The sequence below is a fragment of the Anopheles maculipalpis genome, chromosome 2RL (assembly GCF_943734695.1).
Source record: "Anopheles maculipalpis chromosome 2RL, idAnoMacuDA_375_x, whole genome shotgun sequence".
Lineage (NCBI taxonomy): Eukaryota > Metazoa > Arthropoda > Insecta > Diptera > Culicidae > Anopheles > Anopheles maculipalpis.
The window spans coordinates 668,334-686,981 of NC_064871.1; the positions used below are offsets into that span (position 1 = coordinate 668,334).

The 18,648-nt window shown below is 45.8% G+C and overlaps 8 protein-coding genes across 8 annotated transcripts in view; 4 read left to right on the forward strand and 4 right to left on the reverse strand.

Moving 5' to 3' along the window:
- LOC126559853 (pre-mRNA-splicing factor 38) overlaps positions 1-18,648 on the forward strand; it is a 90,240-nt gene that overhangs the window by 58,405 nt on the left and 13,187 nt on the right. The gene's annotated exons all lie outside the window — the stretch shown is intronic.
- LOC126557114 (DNA replication licensing factor Mcm3) lies at positions 110-2,778 on the reverse strand. Its single transcript, XM_050212777.1, has 3 exons — positions 2,713-2,778; positions 1,349-2,638; positions 110-1,284 (listed from the first exon to the last, which is right to left on the reverse strand). Exons 1-3 carry the CDS (start codon positions 2,776-2,778, stop codon positions 172-174), a joined length of 2,469 nt encoding a protein of 822 aa, XP_050068734.1. The 3' UTR covers positions 110-171.
- On the forward strand, positions 3,171-4,362 carry LOC126559945 (ER membrane protein complex subunit 2-like). The gene is made up of 4 exons (XM_050216106.1): positions 3,171-3,204; positions 3,254-3,858; positions 3,930-4,025; positions 4,093-4,362. The coding sequence occupies exons 1-4, from the start codon at positions 3,171-3,173 to the stop codon at positions 4,318-4,320; spliced, it is 963 nt and encodes a 320-aa protein (XP_050072063.1). The 3' UTR covers positions 4,321-4,362.
- Positions 4,548-5,863, reverse strand: LOC126559946 (uncharacterized). The gene is made up of 3 exons (XM_050216107.1): positions 4,874-5,863; positions 4,726-4,812; positions 4,548-4,646 (listed from the first exon to the last, which is right to left on the reverse strand). Exons 1-3 carry the CDS (start codon positions 5,861-5,863, stop codon positions 4,548-4,550), a joined length of 1,176 nt encoding a protein of 391 aa, XP_050072064.1.
- LOC126558941 (ATP synthase subunit b, mitochondrial) lies at positions 6,005-7,374 on the reverse strand. The gene is made up of 3 exons (XM_050215031.1): positions 7,214-7,374; positions 6,617-6,930; positions 6,005-6,540 (listed from the first exon to the last, which is right to left on the reverse strand). The coding sequence occupies exons 1-3, from the start codon at positions 7,239-7,241 to the stop codon at positions 6,172-6,174; spliced, it is 711 nt and encodes a 236-aa protein (XP_050070988.1). The 5' UTR covers positions 7,242-7,374; the 3' UTR covers positions 6,005-6,171.
- On the forward strand, positions 7,695-8,716 carry LOC126559947 (39S ribosomal protein L19, mitochondrial). The gene is made up of 2 exons (XM_050216108.1): positions 7,695-7,761; positions 7,821-8,716. The coding sequence occupies exons 1-2, from the start codon at positions 7,695-7,697 to the stop codon at positions 8,696-8,698; spliced, it is 945 nt and encodes a 314-aa protein (XP_050072065.1). The 3' UTR covers positions 8,699-8,716.
- On the reverse strand, positions 10,251-16,192 carry LOC126556634 (uncharacterized). Its single transcript, XM_050212016.1, has 6 exons — positions 11,293-16,192; positions 11,085-11,210; positions 10,898-11,019; positions 10,685-10,817; positions 10,501-10,600; positions 10,251-10,428 (listed from the first exon to the last, which is right to left on the reverse strand). Exons 1-6 carry the CDS (start codon positions 16,190-16,192, stop codon positions 10,254-10,256), a joined length of 5,556 nt encoding a protein of 1,851 aa, XP_050067973.1. The 3' UTR covers positions 10,251-10,253.
- LOC126558843 (luc7-like protein 3) lies at positions 17,734-18,597 on the forward strand. The gene is made up of 2 exons (XM_050214916.1): positions 17,734-18,432; positions 18,509-18,597. Exons 1-2 carry the CDS (start codon positions 17,740-17,742, stop codon positions 18,584-18,586), a joined length of 771 nt encoding a protein of 256 aa, XP_050070873.1. The 5' UTR covers positions 17,734-17,739; the 3' UTR covers positions 18,587-18,597.

An 18,648-nucleotide genomic window follows, 5' to 3' on the forward strand; every position in this document is an offset into this window, starting at 1 on the left:
GAAAAGTAATTGTAAAGTAATATAATCGGAAAATTTAAACAATAACTCCATTTGTTTCGCACTGAAGAAATATTTATTTGTATAAGTAATACCCAACTAACAGATCAATAATAGTAGTATAAAATTTAGTGAAATGGATAAAAGTAGGACAGGTTCATGAAACGTCCACCATTAAATTAGGAACACCATATCATCATGCACCATAATGCTGTTACTTTCGGTCATCTGATTCATCGCTGCTGTTATTTCCCCGGGAGTAAACGCTTCATCTCCACTGTTTTCGTTGATGTGCTTTGTCAACCTAGCAAGTGATGCAGACTGATCGTGAAAGTGTTTGAACGCCATGAACACACCTTGGCGGAACAATTTATAACGCGCATCGCTGATTGCTACCACAACGCAATTGCCCTCGGCCGACTCCTCAGTATCCATCGCGTCTGTCGCCGGGCCCTCGCTGGCGGCAATCGTAGTGCGACGAGTTAGATCGCCTCGATCTGGCGGCGACATTAACAGCTCTTCATGATCGCTATCACCACCGTCTGCCGGATGTTCTATGCGAGTTCGCTTCGAACGGCGGGTGCCTTGTGAACTTGGTTGTTCCTCCTGAACTTCTTCGTCGTCCTCTTCCATCTCATCCGGAGACTCTGCATCATCCACACGGCGACGCTTTTTCTTCTCCTTTTCCAACACCTTTTTAAAGTAAGCAAACTGTATCAACTCGATCGCCGCTTGCGCATCTTGTTCGGCCACTGAGCGCGACATGCGCGCTTTAGCGTGGGCCGTCGAGAGACGAATCAGCGTTTCAAGAGTACGCGCCGTCACTGGCTGGGTGCGGGCAACGTCCGAATCCATCAAGTCTTGCGACCGCAGACGTGAGTACTCGTTCGAAATCATCTCACATGCAGTTTCGGTCAGCTTCGGTTTCAGGCATTTGGCAATGTGGATGTACTTACGCATGAACTCCATCGACAAGATCTGGTCCGATCGCTTGCGAGACGCACCGTGAAGCAGTGGGTCGTACTTTTCGTACATCGGAGTTTCCTTGTCTTCCAGCGATTCTGGGGCGATGGTAGACAGCATATCGACGGCACTGACGCCCATCGGAAGCACATCGCCGTCCTGTTCTTTAGGATTGCGATAGCGATGCATACGCACGACGTGATCGGATATCATGCGATCGTGATCACTGTCGATGACGTCCAACATAACAAACAGTAGATCAAATCGAGAGAGCAGCGAATCTTGCAGACCAATGTTTTCCATCGGCGTCTTGTACTGATCGTACTGTAAGCAAGAAAGCAGATATTAGCAAATATCATAACTACGGTATCGTTTTAGTTTTACTTACTCGTCCGTAGACAGGGTTAGCGGCAGCGAGAACCGAACATCGGGCATTTAGCGACGCATGTATACCAGCTTTAGAAATGGTTACACGGCCCTGCTCCATCACCTCGTGAATGGCCGTCCGATCGATATCGCTCATCTTATCGAATTCGTCGATACAAACCACGCCACGATCGGCCAGAACCATAGCACCCGCCTCGAGCCGACGTTCACCCGTTTCCTGATCGGTCGTAACGGCCGCCGTTAAACCGACTCCACTCGACCCACGACCTGTCGTTGTAATTGCACGCGGAGCCGTGTTTAGAACGTAGCGCAAGAGCTGCGACTTGGCCACACTAGGATCGCCAATTAGCAGAACGTTTACATCGCCACGAAGTCTCGTTCCATTGGCCAGATTCTTCTCGATACCTCCCAGCAGCAGGCACAGGATCGCCTTTTTCACGTACTCGTGTCCATGTATGGACGGGGCCAAGCTCTTGGCCAGCAGATCGAAAATGTCGTTGTTCTTGGCCAGCTTCTTGCACATGTTGATCTCCTCGCGCGTAACGCTTAGCGTGCTTTCCTTGTTTAGCTGCGAAATGTTGTTCGCGATCAGCACCGTTCTGAAAGTGCCGGTTGTGTAGCCGCCCTGCTTTCCCGGGAGACACCGATAATTGCCCACTATCTGCACCCGATCACCCGGCTTGCAGCGATCGACCAGATCATCGTCGCACACCACATCTACCGAGCGTGGAAGCTGACCGGCAGGGGCTTTCTCTGGCATTTCCTGAATGCTCAGTGTCTGGTGGTCTTTGTACACGGACAGACCAAACTCCGTCTCTAGTAGGTTGCCATCATCGTCCTTCGTTGGGTACACTGCGCTGGTCGGTACGGCTTCAAACGATGTAAGATCCGTGTATCGGCGTTCCATGACCTTCTTCGTGGCCGGACAGTAGTGTACACTCTTGACCACTTTCGGACGAATCAGCGACACCTTCGTCACAATGCCCTCAACGCATACGAGATTGCCCAGGAAACGGGAAGTTAGCGAGCGCGGCGTTACATGTTTGTTACCAAAACTTCCTTCAAAAGCTACATGAAAATCATCCTGGGTTTTGGCGTAGCTAAGATCGATCGACGAGACGTAATCCTTCAGCGCACGCGCAAATGCCAGCTGTTCATCGAATGCGCTGTTCAGTAGAGCTAGCGCACGAGCAGGATTCTTTCGACGAATATCATTGATGTTTACTACCAAGCGCTTGCTTTTATCGTTGATCATTTTACGCACATGAGCCATATAGGTGCCCTGGTCTTCCTATTTCGAGGGGCAAAATCATAATGCAATTAGTTGGAGGATGGTACTTTGACGCACAACACGATGGCACTTACTTCATCGTCAAGGAAGTTTAGATACTCGTTTTGAATCGAGGCAAGGCGTTGATCGTCTTCTGCCATGTTTGCACTTATTTTTTATTGTTTGCACTAATTCTAAATCCCCTGCTAGTGTGAACAATCCGCTACACAGAAACACGCTACTCGGAGTGGCTTGCAAAGCAGTTATCAACATTAAAATGCGCGCGAAATTGAAACGATGACAGACAGCGGTACACGATAAAAACGGAATAAACGATAAAAACGAAACACTCGTCACCAGCGACATTTTCATTCAGCGGACAAACTATGAACTACTGATGACAGCAGGAAAAAATAAATCTACGATCTGCCAAAACTTAAAAAAAAAATCTTCAATTTTCTAGCCACTAATTGGATTGCTGACTGCTATCGCTGCTGCTCATCTGTAAAACAAGTATTTGGACTGTGTTCATGTGCGAATAGGTTCGGCAAAAATGGCATGCAACGTTGACGACATGGGTTGGTCAGGCAAGTCTTTCATACCGCACAAAATCATTGCTAGCGATATGAACAAAAGAAAATCCTCTAATCTTTCTTCTATTTTTCCCGTATATAGATGCCCGGAACTTGTTGCGAAAATGGCGCGACGATAACGAACGCAAGAGTGACGATGTAATGCAGCTTTGGGATAACGTGCTGTCCTCCAAACAGAACAAGCTCGGCAATGAACGGCACCTGGTGCTGGAGCAGGTGATCATCGCGGCCCTCGATTGCAACCGCATCGAAACTGCGGAACACTGCGTCAGCATCCTGTCGGCTGAGTTTCCCGGCAGCCTGCGCATACAAAAGTACCGATCGATGCTGCTGGAAGCGCTGGAACGGTACGACGATGCGCTAGACGAGTTGGAGCAGATCATACGGAAGGATGAAACAAATGCTGCACCGCGTAAACGCAAAGTTGCTATCCTGAAAACGCAGGGCCGCACAGCGGAAGCTATCAAAGAGCTTTGCGATTACATGAAAGTGTTCATGTCGGACCAGGAAGGTTGGCACGAGCTGTGCAATTTGTATCTGGCGGAGGGCGAATATGCCAAGGCAGCTTTTTGTATGGAGGAGTTACTGTTGCACAACCCTCACAGCCACCTGATCCACCAGCGGTTGGCCGACATACGGTACACGATGGTAAGCTACATCTGCAGCATAAGTGGTTGAGATATGTATCAACGGTCTGTTTATGTGGCTAATTTTTGCAGGGTGGTATCGATAACATCGAGATGGCCAAAACGCACTACTGCAAAGCCGTGAAGCTAAATGTTAACAATTTGCGGGCACTGTATGGTTTGTTTTTGGTACGTACTACAGAACGCCCGTCGAAGTACAAGAGTCTTAACCTCGATCGCATTCTTTTGCTTGCAGTGCTGTGGACACATTTGCAATTCGAAAGCCGTGGTAACAAAAAGGAAGGAAGCACAGAAGCTAGCCCAATGGGCAATGGCACAAATACAGTCGCGAACACAGTCGGCGACACTGGATTCCAAAGGTGCTCACAAAACGGGTAAAAGTAGAGCAGCGGGATGCGATGACGAGCTGCAGGCACTCGAGCAAGCTTTCGGTGGACTAGAAGTGGGAAAAGTAACCAATTGACCATCTTTTATCATGGCCCACAATATCAGTTTTATCCCATTCGTCGGACGGTTTCCTTCGCCATCCTTTTGGAGTGCCGCAGTATAATAGAAGAGCAAAGAATTTCCGTAAATCTACACGGTGAATTAAAGAACGTAGAATTCATGTTTGGTGGTGGAAATACGAAAATACAAACTGTTAAAACTTTCGAAACACTAAATAAAGAATTTATTGGTACAGAAACATGACTACGAAGAAGGAATCTGCGCACTTGATTTGGATATATCCATTGCTTTGCTGTCGAACTGTATTAAAATCACGACATACGTGCTGATAAAGCCAATCACCTGCAATTGAACAAACAATTTTAAGATGAGGCCATCTGTTTTGGCAATTTGGCCTATTTGATCGGGTTTTGTATCTTACAGAAGCATAAACAGGCCAATTTATGGTGAAAAAGCAAGTTCGAATGTTCAGCGAGTGATGATCCAACTGTTGCGACAAGATGTGTAGCTGAAAAGGATAAGATATGGGGAATATGCTCAAGTTTCTTACCAAACAGACAATGAAATACCTGGTGTTGTAAGATTTCCTCTTTAGTCTGTCGTAAATGGTGATGAACCAATTTAGTTAGTTGATCGGCAGCCATTCGAATCCACGCACCAAACAACACTTTCGGTATCAGGAAGCAACTGTTGTACGTGCTCCAGCATATCATTAGCCATGCGAAGTTTGTTTCAATTTCACCCAAAACGACAGCGGCCCGATAATTTGAAAATATAGAAAATATCAGCAATACTATGTACGCTCCTAGGGTCACAGATGCTTGCACACCAAACACCGCCCTAATGTGCCCAACAGCAATGCATAGCTCGGCATGCAGATCGGTCAGTCCAGCTATCGCCTGGCTAGGTCGTTTGGCCTTTTCCAACCGTCTAGATATAGCAAATGAGCGCATTTCTCCATCGAGCAGAGCGTGGAGCAGTTTCACACGATACCATACGCAAAGTTCGCATACAAGGAACCATACCGTAAAAATGATGTACGGAAAGTTGGTCACGTTCAGAAACACTATCAGAACGATGGTGTTCATACGGTCGAATACCATGCGGCCAAATGCTTGAATAGCTACGGAGAACAGTATCGTTGCGATCACAGTAGTTAGGCTCCATGCTGCCGCCCAATAGCTGACCTCTTCACATCGCAGTCGGAAGTCGAGTTGTTGTAGCGTACGATCGAAGCGTTGCATCGTTGACGACATGTCACTGATCTTGTCTCGTTGCGAGAGCATGTGTGTTAGGTTCACGACGCTTCCGATTGTAGCAATAAGCAGGATTGCAGGCACCCCGTAGTCAAGGAAAAAGGATCCAGAGTCGATACGTGACGGAATGTATAGAAGAGTTACGAAGAAAACGGTAAGCTCTAGCAGTAGGAAGAACGAAAATAAAACCACCAAGCGAAACGTTGTCCGCTTGGGACAGCACAGTTGTTCCCATTCATTGAACTGCGCCCACCATTCGTCGGATGAAGGCATAAAGAGACTTTTCAACTTTTGCACCAACATTCCGACCAAACCGCTGGTTGACTTCTATCCACAATCGCTGAGAAAAAACTGTGCCCAACGAAGGTTCAGAATGTATCAAGTGCATCAGCCCTAATTGCATGCATTTTTGATGAAGTCTGGAAAAATAGATCATCATCAGGATTGTGACAAGTATCGATATCGTTTATTACTTAGACGTGTTGTTGGTAGCTACATCGATACACGACGATGCTAATGAACGTGACCCGTGTTCCGCCGACGTCTTGGCATTGCACGTTCCAAAAAAATTTGTTGGTGGTCACGCTAAAACAGAGGCGCTATAACATGATCTACTTCGACCGGGCGGCCAGTGCACCGAGATCAGCAATGCACTTGTTCAGGTTCTCCTTCTCCTGGTCCGGGGTGATCGATTTCACCACATTGTTTACGATCCAGTCAACCATATGCTTCTGCGAGATGCGACGATCCACATTCTGGCGCTCAACCTGATAGTCCAGACGCTTCTTTACCTCAAGGTACGCGTTCATGGCACGTTCGCGATAGGCAGCTTCCAGCTGAAGCGCAACGTTCTCCTTCTTGGCCTGCATCAACATTGTCTGACCCTCAGCGCGCCACTGTTCCTTCTTCTCGTCCTCGATGGCCTGAGTCAGCTGCTGGATGTTGTTCTCGCGGCTTTCCTTCCACTCGTTTTCGATTTTCTACGACATTTAGTACAACATAATTATCCATGTGAGATCCATGTTCCACGTTGCACCCTAAGGGGAAAAAACTTACATCGACTTCCTTGTCCAGGTAGGCGGCCAAAGAGGGTCCGAATTTCTTGACGGCGAACACAACCATGATGGCCAATGACAAACCGTTGTAGTATTCGTGTTCCATGATGTAGATTTCCTTGGAGCACAGGTACGTCAACAGACCGGCACCAAACACGTACGGACCGGTAACGCCCGTCTTGTTGTAGAAAAAGGTGAACCATTCTTCCGGCAGAAAACCGAGACGAACCTTTCCTCCATGCTCTGGCCGTTTCGGACGTTCAGGCTGGCTGGCAGCTCCGCGAGCCAGCACAAGTGCTGCTGGCTTCTTGGCAGCTGCAGAATAACCATAAACAAGAAACAAATAAGTAATTATCCACAAGTTCGCCTGTTTGCTCCGTCCAATCTGTGCCGGCCTTTATCCTCCAATGTGGTTGCACAATCGTTCCATTACAATTAGGGAAAAAAAACTTCCTATTGTGCGGCCAACAGACCGCAATTTTGACACAACTTGATTACATAAACGTAGTGATGCAGTCTGCAGAGCAGCGATGGCCCTTCGATCTTCGGATTTGGCGGACGTATTCGAGAATGGGCTAAACACGAACGTTCTATTTACCTGACAAAAGCACCGCTCTGGACAGCATTTTCGTTCGATTTGGCTGGAATTTTTCGCTGGCTGTAAAGGAGGGCCTGCTTCTTGCACTTCAAGTCGCACCGAGGAAAAGATGTCGGTCGTCTATGCAAATTTTGACTTTTTGATTTTGGGCAGCTGTCATGTGCTGCTTTGGAAAACTTATCGTTTGTTGTTCGGCAATTCCGTTCGATAAGCGTAGTTATAATTATAAAAAATAATAATAATTCGTTAATTGTAACTTTAAAACAAATTACTTTAATTCTAACGTGTTACAATTCCTTTCAATATCGCTTTTTTTAAATATCCACTCTCACTCCACTCTTCAGCACAACACTATAAATATGACCGAGCAAACGACACTACGTTGACAAAGATAGGAAAAACACATAACCAAAACAAATTTTACAAATCGGAAAATTGTTCCTGGCCAGACGACACCGGTGTGTTTTTCCCACCCGTAACAATGAACTATCTCTACAGAATTCATGCTTCCAACAGAATTGTGCGATATATGCAAACGCTACATGCAGGTATGGTATGTGCGACCAAGAAACAAACACCCATCGTTTACTGTATTTACATTCTACAGAAGGTTGCTGTTCCTCACCGGCATCAACAGCGCGGTGTTACTCAACCAAGTTGGCAACAGAGGCGTCCACTAACATTGGTAAAGTTGCTCCAACCGCAACTAATGTCCCCACCGAACGCAAATCCATAATTCCTCCCAACTATCGATACGTGTACCAAGAGTTCCTGCCCGACCCGAAAGTCGAGTGGCGTAATTCGGTACGCGAGAAGCTCGAACGCAAGGATATGCTGGACCGACGCGCCAACATCGACATCCCGGAGTTTTACGCTGGTTCTGTAGTTGCCGTAACATCTTCCGACACGCACGCCGAAAACAAAACAGCGCGTTTCGTAGGCATCTGTATTTTGCGCGAGAAATGTGGACTCCGCGCAAGATTCATATTGCGAAATGTGATTGATCATCAAGGCGTGGAGATCAGCTACGATTTGTACGATCCCACATTACAGAAAATCGAAGTGCTACGTCTCGAAAAACGTCTAGACGAAAATTTGTTGTATCTCCGCGATGCACTGGATGAATACAGTACTTTCGATGTTAACATGGAGCCGGAAATCTTACCCGACGGTTCACCGGTGCCAATAAACGATGTGAAGGTAGTACTCAAACCGAGACCGTGGTACGCACGCTGGGAAAGACACAATCTTCAGGGTGTGGCCAACATTGACGAGCACACGAACGAGCGGAAACGGCGGAAGGCGGAAGCAGTGGCCCAGCCATGGGAGAAGTATGATCTAATGAAAGAGTACCGCCGTACCATACCAGAGGAAGAACAGAAGGAAATATTTACCGAAATTTATTCACAACTGCACTCCCTAGAACTGGCACGAAAGAAGATGAAGCGTAAGCGCACGTTTGTGAAACCTACCAAGCTCGCTTAATGTATACATAAAACGTATATCTATCGATACCTTCACACGACTCACACTAGTGCAAGTGGAGTTGCAGTAGAGAACACACCTTAGCAATAAAAGTTTAAGAATGGGTCAGTTATGAAATGAAAAGAAATGTGTTCTTTCTTTATTATGATGCAGTGACGGATGTAAGACGATGTGTGTTGTTGTACGTACTTTTGTGGCATTTAATATTTTCTACAGTTTAAGGATAAAACAAATCGCCTTGCTGCACCTTTCTATCTACCCATTCAGGTATTCTAAAAGAGACTGCCGAATTGCCGTTGCGATTGTACTGATCTATGTACACACAATGATTGACCTGTATGAGTACTAAATGTGCTTCTGTCTTAAAAATACTATGCATTTGTTGCTAAAAATTAGTAGAAGGAAGAGTCGCTAAGTTATAAGATCTCTGAGCAAAAAACATAAACCAAACTCTGTAAATCGCAACGTTTGCAAACAAATGTTTTACGTTCTTACATCTCTAGCAATAATGTTTTGCTGACAACGAGCAACCCAGTAGGAAGGAAGAATACACCAAGAACTTATATATCTGTATCAGTGTACCTAAAAAAGACCCAAACAAATCAAACAATACGCACCGCATACAATTTACTGACTCACGTTGTGCTTCGCACAGATTCCAAGTAGATGTTGCTCCTGTTCGTGTCAACTGCTCTACGCTCTCTACCTCCGGCAGAAAAAGTCTTCCTGCTAACGGAAGCTTCTGCAATCGATAGCTTTTGTTCCTTGTTTCCTGATGACCGAATTCCGGCAGATAAGTATCATATGTTGTCAGATGAGATCCCTAGTGCTTTACAGTGTAACCAGCGACCTTTCATGACTATTATTATCAGTAGCGGATATAATGGTGGACGGAGTAGGGCAAGGACAGCTGCCTCGTATAAAGTGATCGTAAAAGGTGCTCCTTAAAGAACTTCAAATGTTACTCCCCCATCCCGTCCAACACTCGGCATTTTGATGTTATGGACCACGATATCTTCAAACGCCTTGATCCACCACTGACTATTATTGCAATATTGTAACTCATGGATCGGGCGAAAAGGTCTATTATTTGTTGTAATATTAACATGCAATATCTTACGCACCAATGAGTTACACTCTGTGTACATTATGCGAACTTGTTGCGAACTGTATGGAGTTCGCAAGTTCGATTGCCCATTCTCTTGCGTATGATGGCTCTCCCTCTCTCTATATCTATCTGGAATGGAAAATTCGCACAATGTACACACAGTGTTATAAAATTTAACTCGGTTGCTGAAACACTCACCAGCACAAACTATGCATGCCATCCCTATTGACAAAATTGCCTTAATAACCATTACTAAGGGGTTTTCCGATACAAATCACAAACTATGCATGCCATCCCTATTGACAAAATTGCCTTAATAACCATTACTAAGGGTTTTTTCGATAAAAATTAGCCTTAACAGTGTCTAAGGTGGCGGATTTAACGACTCATTTAAAGACATACTCCAAAAATGTACACATCAACCATTGCTTGATGTGGTTCGGTTCATTAGCTTGTAAGCAATGCAATGTTAATCTCTTTGACCATCTTGACCCGGTGTAACATTTTCGTTAGTGCTTCTTTGCTCAGTGGCTGCGTCGAATACCAGACGGGAGAATCTGGCACACAGGAACGTTCCGGTTGCAGATAGAACACATCATTGCGTGTTTTTACGCTCTCCGGACTGAAGGAAGAGAAAGTGTAAAAACCCGTTAATAAATACTTTTTTGTGAAAAAATCGTCACTGCTTACGTACCATTTCGACAGATAAAACTCGTACAATTTCACTGGACATCTCAGTGGATCCTCTTCATTTTCCTGCTGTTCATAAACCTTTTTCTTGCGCGCATTATTAGCTGGAGGGAAACACAAGCAGCAGAGTGAGCATACGGCCGAAAGAGTCAATAGTGTACAATAAAAAAATTGGATATTCAACTTACCGAGTGATGACTGCGGTGGATAAAAGCGAAGCAGCACGTTCCTTGTAGCTGTTGATTTAGCTCCTTGTTGAGGTGTTCTCTTCCAGTGCTTCATGATATGCGAAAAGCTAAGTTCCATGTGTTCTTCGACGGACTAAAAAAGCAAGGTTAATAAAAATCAGCAACGATTTGGTTGCGCTTCCTGCCCATCTTTTCGGATATCTCGATACTTACGACCAGATTAAAATGCTTCGTGTTGAAGAACATTAGTGTACTGAGCAGGACATGTGGTGAGTGAGCCCCAAGCTGCTTGCATTCCCAAAGATGTTCTTCCTCCACCCTTGTGACGATGAATTCTACAAATAAAAAAAATGTAGCAATCAATAACCCCGGAAAATGACATTAACAATACAACACTTACGAGAATCATTGTACAGCATAGAGAATTTTTTGGCAACCTCATCCAAACAATCGGTAAATCGATCATAATAGGCATCGGTGAAGATGTTTTCCACTCTTCCATTCTGGTACAGATATTGTTGAATACCTGGTGTAGGAGCATATAACATGTTAACCATTAGCAAAAGATTGTCAACCCCTTTTAAAAGCGGAGTTATAGCAAATATTACCTAGTACGAGGTAATATATTGTGTCCGGTGCATACTCGGTGCCGTTCGGCTTGCGCACTTCGTTGACAAACAAGCACAGCGAATAATTCAGCTCATCGGCGGTCAGCTGCAGGATGTCCGATTTGAATGGTTTTCGACGGATTGAGCTTTTCTCCAGGTCTGCATTCTTCGTTACCACCCATTGCTTCCACGCATTCACACCAAACGTGTACTTGAGACACATGTTAGCATCTGGTTTTTCGACCGGTTCCACTACTCGATTCACCGGTTCCGGTGACGGTTCGCTAAGTTGCTCGCGCTTGATGCGCTTCGATGCAGGCGTCATGGCATGTTGTTGCGTGTTATTATTCATCACTGTACCGGCACCGCGCTGTCCAACGTTGGAGGCACGTTTGCGACCTCGTTGAACAACGGGGGATGCAACTTGTCTTTGCTGATCCAACAATAGCAGCTGTTGCTGTTGATGATGATGCTGCTGGAGATCGCCATATCCGTGGTGCTGTTGCTGCTGCTGTGTGATCGTATTGGCCTGCATTGCCGATTCTAAGTCAACCTGCGATTCCGAAAAATCATTCGATGCCATTTTCAGCGCCATCTGCACGAGATCCTCACTGAACGATGCGTTATGTTCCATCCCATCGCTGGTCACCACTGACTCAGCTGCTCCGTAATGATCATCGCCCACCCCTACGCCCCCATCGTCCGAATCGGAGTCACTGTCGTCCTTCTTCTTGTCTCCTGCTACCATTTCAGCCATCATTAGCAGCTCTGCCTCGTACGGATCGGTGGGCATTTTGTCCTGTATCTTTTTGATCTCCTTCATGATTCCGCCAGCCGAATTGCGAGTGGTCGGTATGAACACTGGAACCGGGATCGGGAGCGGAATTGGCACCGGCACGGGCGTTGGCATCGAGTACATAAACATTGGCACAGGCACATAGATTGGAACTGGTATTGGAATAACGATTTTGCGCTGCAACGAAACATCCGTTTGGCAACCGACGTGACACTGAATAGGGCGACAGGAGATGCTTTTGGTCAGCTGTAGCGGTTTGCACATGGTGGCCGCATTCGCTACTTGCGTCGGTGTCGGTGGAACCGTCACGATCTGTGTGTGCGTTTCAACTTTCGTTACTGTTACCGTTCGAGTCGATGGCGCAGGTGCAGCTACCTCGGGTTCCGGTAAAGAATCCGGTTCAGGGGAGGGTGCAAACGTGGTTGCTTCAGTAGATGTCGAGATGGATGCATTTTTCGAAGCACTAGAAGCAGCTGTGGAGGAATTTGCTGCAGATGTTTCTGCCCGAGCATTTATGTTGGGCAAAATGCTGCTAAGCGCTATTCTTCCCGACGGCGGAATATTTGTCAGCGGTTCCAAAGCAACGCGCAATTCTGGCCAATTTTTCTGATTCAAGCTGATCTGCCCTGCTTTGGGGCGCGTCACTGGACCACGATTACCCATCGTGTTAGCTAACGAATGGACTGATGTGATAACGGGCAGGTTGGAGCCGGAACCGATGTTACCGTTAGCATCAGTTGTTGTTGTTGTTGTTGTTGCTGGCGATTTCGAAGGGCGTCCACGTGGACGCGGAGTAGTGGCCACAGAAGCAATGACAGCATCAGCAGTAGAGGCAGTTGCTTGGGTCGCGCCCGTCTGGTGAGTAATCGTTGCCGTCGTTGCTACGCGAGGAATACGCTTCGGAATGCCCATCGGAACGGGCACGGAAGGATCGATCGGTTTGGATTTACTAAACTGGCTCTGGAATTTCATGAGACACTGATACGTACAAAAGATGCGCAAACTTGAATCGGACATATTCAGCTCATATTGGGGCGTTCGGACTAGCAGACAGTGATCGCACGGTGTCAGTTTCACGTTCGTCGACACCTCGGACAGTGTCAAACAGTGCAGCGAGCAATGGCGTTCCATCGTGGAGGGCCGCAATATCATGTCGAAGGTGTACTTTTTTACCTTGCACCAGTTGCACGGTACAATCTCCCTGCTGGTTGAGATGTAAAGATTCATGCACATTTTGGTGCAGAATGCCAATGGCTCCAGCCGTGTCGCTTGGCCCTGCTGGTAAATGGTGTAAGCTGCGTTCGATTTTCGCTCAAAGAAATCTTTACACATGGCGCATTCGTCCGGATTGACGTTGTTAACGAACTTAAACGCGGAAAAGCATGGCGTACTGCAGAAGTAATGTTCGCGCCCTTCCAGGTGGACGATCAGCTTGGTCATCTTTTCGTGATTGCACACACCACACACGTGGGGCTTGTGTTTCATTGTTGGATTCAGACACGCTTGGTACATCTTGTGGCAAAGTGCGCTGCAAAAATCTTTCAGCACGCCCATCTCACCGGCACGAGCCACTCGAAACTCAAAGCCTTTGTTCTGCTTGCCAATCGTTTGTTGACAGTAGGAGCACGTTTTTAGCGCTTTTTTGTAGATTTCCAAGCATCCCGCACTACAGAACTGGCAGATGGCGAACCCGAAGCGAACGCAAAATTTTCCCATACTGTTCACAGACACAACCTTTCGGCACTGGACGCAGTGCGACCCATTCGCCGTCTGGTAGGCGCCTAGACACTTTTCGTCGCAAAATTCCATCGTTTCCCACTGTAACCAGCGAGCCGAAAGGATCTGTAACGTTTTGTGACATTCGTGACAAGAGCGCAGAAATGAAGCCTCACGCTCAATTCGCGCTGCTTCGGCCTCCTCTTCTGTCCTGGCGGAAAATTTCACGACTTCCCCTCGCGAGCCACTCGTACCGCTCACCGATCCTTCCTTGCCGAGGTTGCGCACCCGTACCGAGCGACGGCGATGCAAACGGAACAGGTCTGGATGTTCCGTCATTAACAAATCGATACAATCGCTACAAACGTGCAATTGCTCCTCGTCCTGTTTAAATTCAAACTGACACGGTTTCGTATCGCTGCACTGGACGCAACATTTGCCCTCTTCCGGTGACGTACTTTTTTCTTCAATGATGTACCGTTTCCTTACCAAACTGTATTTTTCACCATTGATGGCGGTCAGATGTTCGACACACTTCGAATCGCACAGGTACGTGTACGAACCGTTGTCCAGCTTGTAGCGATATCTGCATAACCGTTGCTCGCCACAGCGCACGCACGATTCTAGACGTTCAAAAATGGGCACAATTGTCACGCGTCGTTGTATCAGTTCGTACTTGCCTGGGTTATCGGTGCGAACACGTTGCACGCAATCGAACGAGCAGATGTACTGCTGGGCAGATTCCTGGTTATCCGCCGTCACACAGGATAGTCTGTATAGACAGGCTGTCAATTCTTTTTTACACTGCATGCACGTTTCCGACTCCGCCAGTGTACTGAGCTCTCGAATTTGATTATCTCTAGTGGGAAGATCCTCTGTCTCTGTGCCGGTTAAGTCGACCTCCATTTCTTCCACTGGACCTTCTGTAACTGTTTGAGGATCATTTTCCTCGACTGCAACGCCACCACCTTCTGCTAATGGTGGTGCGAAACCTCCTTGGCCTTCATCTTCTTCCTCTTCGTGACTTCCAGACCTCGCAGTACCATCTTCCGCTCTATTCAATTCAACTTCTTCAACTTCAAGTTCTGATTCCAAGGACTGTTCTGCTGTCGCAGCAGCTTCTTTCTCTTGTTCCATGGCAAGTTGATTGTCCTCGGCGGAGATTGCTCTCTCGTCATCTGGCAGCAAACAAATATTCTCATTCTCTCCTCCCCTTTCTTCATCCACCACAGCGTTCGACTCATCTTCCACCGAAGGAGCGTTTGAGTCATCTTCCACCGATTGATCGACGCTGCCACTCGTTTCTTTTACTAACTCTTTCTCAGGAACACGTTCTTCCGATTCATTTATCTCGTTTGTCTCCGAATCAGCTAATGATTCACGGTGTTCATCTCGCTCTCTATTACCTTCGTCTTGACTTTCGTTCGCATCAGCGTCAGCATTATCGGGTTCATCATGCGTTTCTTGCTTGTCAACCGCTGCACCAGCATCTGTTTGTTCCTCCTGTGCATCTCTCTCTACCGTATCTTCTCTGTTTTCTCTATCACTATGGCCAATTTCATCGCTGGTCGAGTGTCGCAGCTGATCGAATGGATCTTCCGCGGTACAGGGATCGGCCGATCGATCACCTTCCGCCATATCGTCGCACTTTACATGCTCAGTTTCATTCACATTCGTCGTTTCCATGTCCTGTAAATGGAACGATGTGTTGCTCGCATCGTCAAGTTGCTTTTCTTCTTCATGCTGCTGCTCACCATCGTCTGCCTCTTTCGATGGATTGTCGGAAGTGTCGGTCAGCTCGACAGTTTCATGTGCGTGCGGTGTAGGTTCTTTCTCCCTACCATCCCTATGCTCAGCAGGATCCGATTCCATCTCTTCCACAGCACTATCGTACTTGTCACTATCCGCCTCATCTTTATCGTAATTTTTAGTGTCGGAATTTTCCACCAACTTTGAAGGTTCTGCTTCTTGAGGTAAATCATCTAGTTTTTCACTATCTGCAGTCATATCATGACTCTCTTCTTCTTCAAGATACTCTTCTACTATCATATCTTCAACATTCTCCTCTTCGATCTTCGCCTGATCATTTTCCTTCGCGGGGTTCTGTTCAATGATCTGAAGATCTTTTCCGGGTGGACGATCCGATGCTAACGATTCCTCCACGGTCGCATCTTTTATCAATTCGGTTTCTTCCGTCTGTTCTCTTGGTTCTTCTTCCATTGGTTCTTCTTTCGAAACATCCGGCGCAGCATTATCATTGATTTCATCTTTCACAATAACGTTGGAATCAACAATGGGATTTTCTGACGTTTTCGGATCTTCACTTGATGTTCCAATTGCACCCCCAGGATTAGGCGGAGCATTTTCACCTTTGTCTCCTTCCTCCATCTTCTCGAGTGTGTTGGGGGCGCTTGTGCTGATGTATTGTAAGGTGTTGGGGGTAATTCGTGCAGAATTAATCTGTAAGAGAGGTTTGGTATTAAGACGATTTCAAGGCGCGATCGGCAATCAGATTAAACTATGAAATTATTTTTGCATGAACTCTGCTATATAGACCCATAAACATTGTACATTTTAGCAAATCTTTCACCGTTCAAATGTCGTTCGTTCCTGCAGAACGGATGAATAGAGGAAAAGAGACAACCATCACCACCACCATAATAAGCATGTACGCTTATTCTGATTATACAAAAAAACTCCCGCGTTTTGCACCGATTATAGATAACGAATTAATTATCCATTCCCTTTGATTTCGTTAGCGCCAAAACTATAAAAATGCTGAAATTTTGCAAACATACACAATTTGCACCGCATATTTGCCCAAAAAACAAGTAAAGGTTGTCATCTCCATCACTACACATAAAAATCATGTAAATATGCATGCGGGATAGTCATACTTTTCCCACCTAGCACTGCACTGTAGCAGGGGTACTACAGCTTTTCACCGGTTCCCAGCTTAAGGTTTACTCTGCCTTAAACGACGGTGGAATGCACATTTTCACTGCTAGAGATGCACTTTTAGCTTAATGCACACTTATACCACAAGACGCAAGTCGCCGTCAACAACAAGCCCGCACCATTTTGTTTTTGCTTTCTCGCTCTTACAAGCTTCGCTTCGGGTGCCTTAAAACTGATGCTTCGGCTTGACGCGCGCCAAGCAAACGTAATCATAATGTTGTCAGCCCCAGTTTACTTTACACAACACAATTCTTTGGCCAAAAGATCATGTTTTAACACTTACTAAATCCTATCGCGATAAAACGATTAGCAATACTGTGTATTTTTCCGCTAAAATCCCGATCTCGCCAATTTTCCCTAACCCTTCAAATTCAAGCTTTCCTTCGTGCGTGTTGCTCTCGACATGACTGATGTAAAAGATGATAAAGAAAATATATGTACGCATTTTTCCGTCAAGCAACTGAGCACGACAGTGCATAATCGAAGAACGCAATTGGTGTTGACCCTTTTCTCGACTTAATTTATTCGTGTTTAGGTATTCTACACAGGATGCATGTATGAACACTGATTATTTTCCATTTAAAGAATCGTACCACAGCAGATTATGGGATTTGCAAAACGATAATTATTCCAATAATAAATTAAACCGAACCTACAGAAAGCTTTCCCACCGTTCAAATGAGAGCAGCAGTGTTGCCATGAAAATGATATTTCTTTTTTAAGGAACGATAAGCCTTCTGAGAGGAAACTTTCATGACAATTTTTCCACTAATTTTATATACTGATTTATTTACTACTGTATCTCAAACCAGAACATAATTGTTTGTAATTGCGTATCTTCTCTTAAAAATTGATAATTTTTGCACAACACTAACTTCCGAACACAAGCCCACTGTAGACTCTGTACATGGGAGTGTGTGTTTTATGTGTCAACTTGAACAACAAAACAATTGTAAATTGTTAGCTAAAGTAACACAATGCGTCGCTCATACTCGCGCTCCCCATCCCGGTCAAGAAATTCTGATCGGCGATCGAAAACGTCTCGCCGACGATCTAGGTCCAAATCGATAGACTATGACAAATATCGCAGAAAGGGTGACGATAAAAGCCGCCGTCAGGATCGTTCCGAGACGCGTTCCAAAAGCCGATCTGCAGCAGCTTCCTCATCCACCTACCAGCGGGACAAAAAATCGCCATATCGTAACAGATCCAGAGATAGAAGCTACACAACTAGTTCACGTAAGAGATCCTCATCTCGGGAGCGATATCGCGAGCGGAAATCACACGATCGGGCACGATATCGTTGTTCCTCCAGCAGTTCCAGCAGTTCATCCTCCACAAGCTCCTCCAGTAGCAATCGTACAAGCTCCTCGAAATCATCCAAAAGTTCGCACAATCCATCGCCAGCCAAAGTGAACACAGGTAATAATGAGAAAGCTTTTGTTTTTAAATCCATGTCCGATACGTACGATGATCCAATGAACAAGGTCTCAAAAATGGAAGAACTGAACGCGGACGAGTTCGTCCCACAAACCTTCGTATCAAGCAGAAAGGTAGCATTATCGGTACCGACCCAGAGCAGTATAGTTATAGATTTGGAAGCGCAAACAATTAAAGTACCCACTAACGAAAGCCCTGCAACATATGAAGATCCTTTGTTTCACAGCATGGTGAGTAAATCTTTCGAAGCCTTTTTCTACAAATTTAGATCAACCATTCCGATATATCAACATTTTCTCTTTTCAGTTTTTCTCAATCGATGATAACGAACGAATGGCGCGATGGGTTAAAAAACTGCATCTTTTGCGCCAATCAATACAATAGATGTACGATAAAGTTTACATTCAGAATGAACTAATAAATGTGAGTTTATTTCCTACTTCATC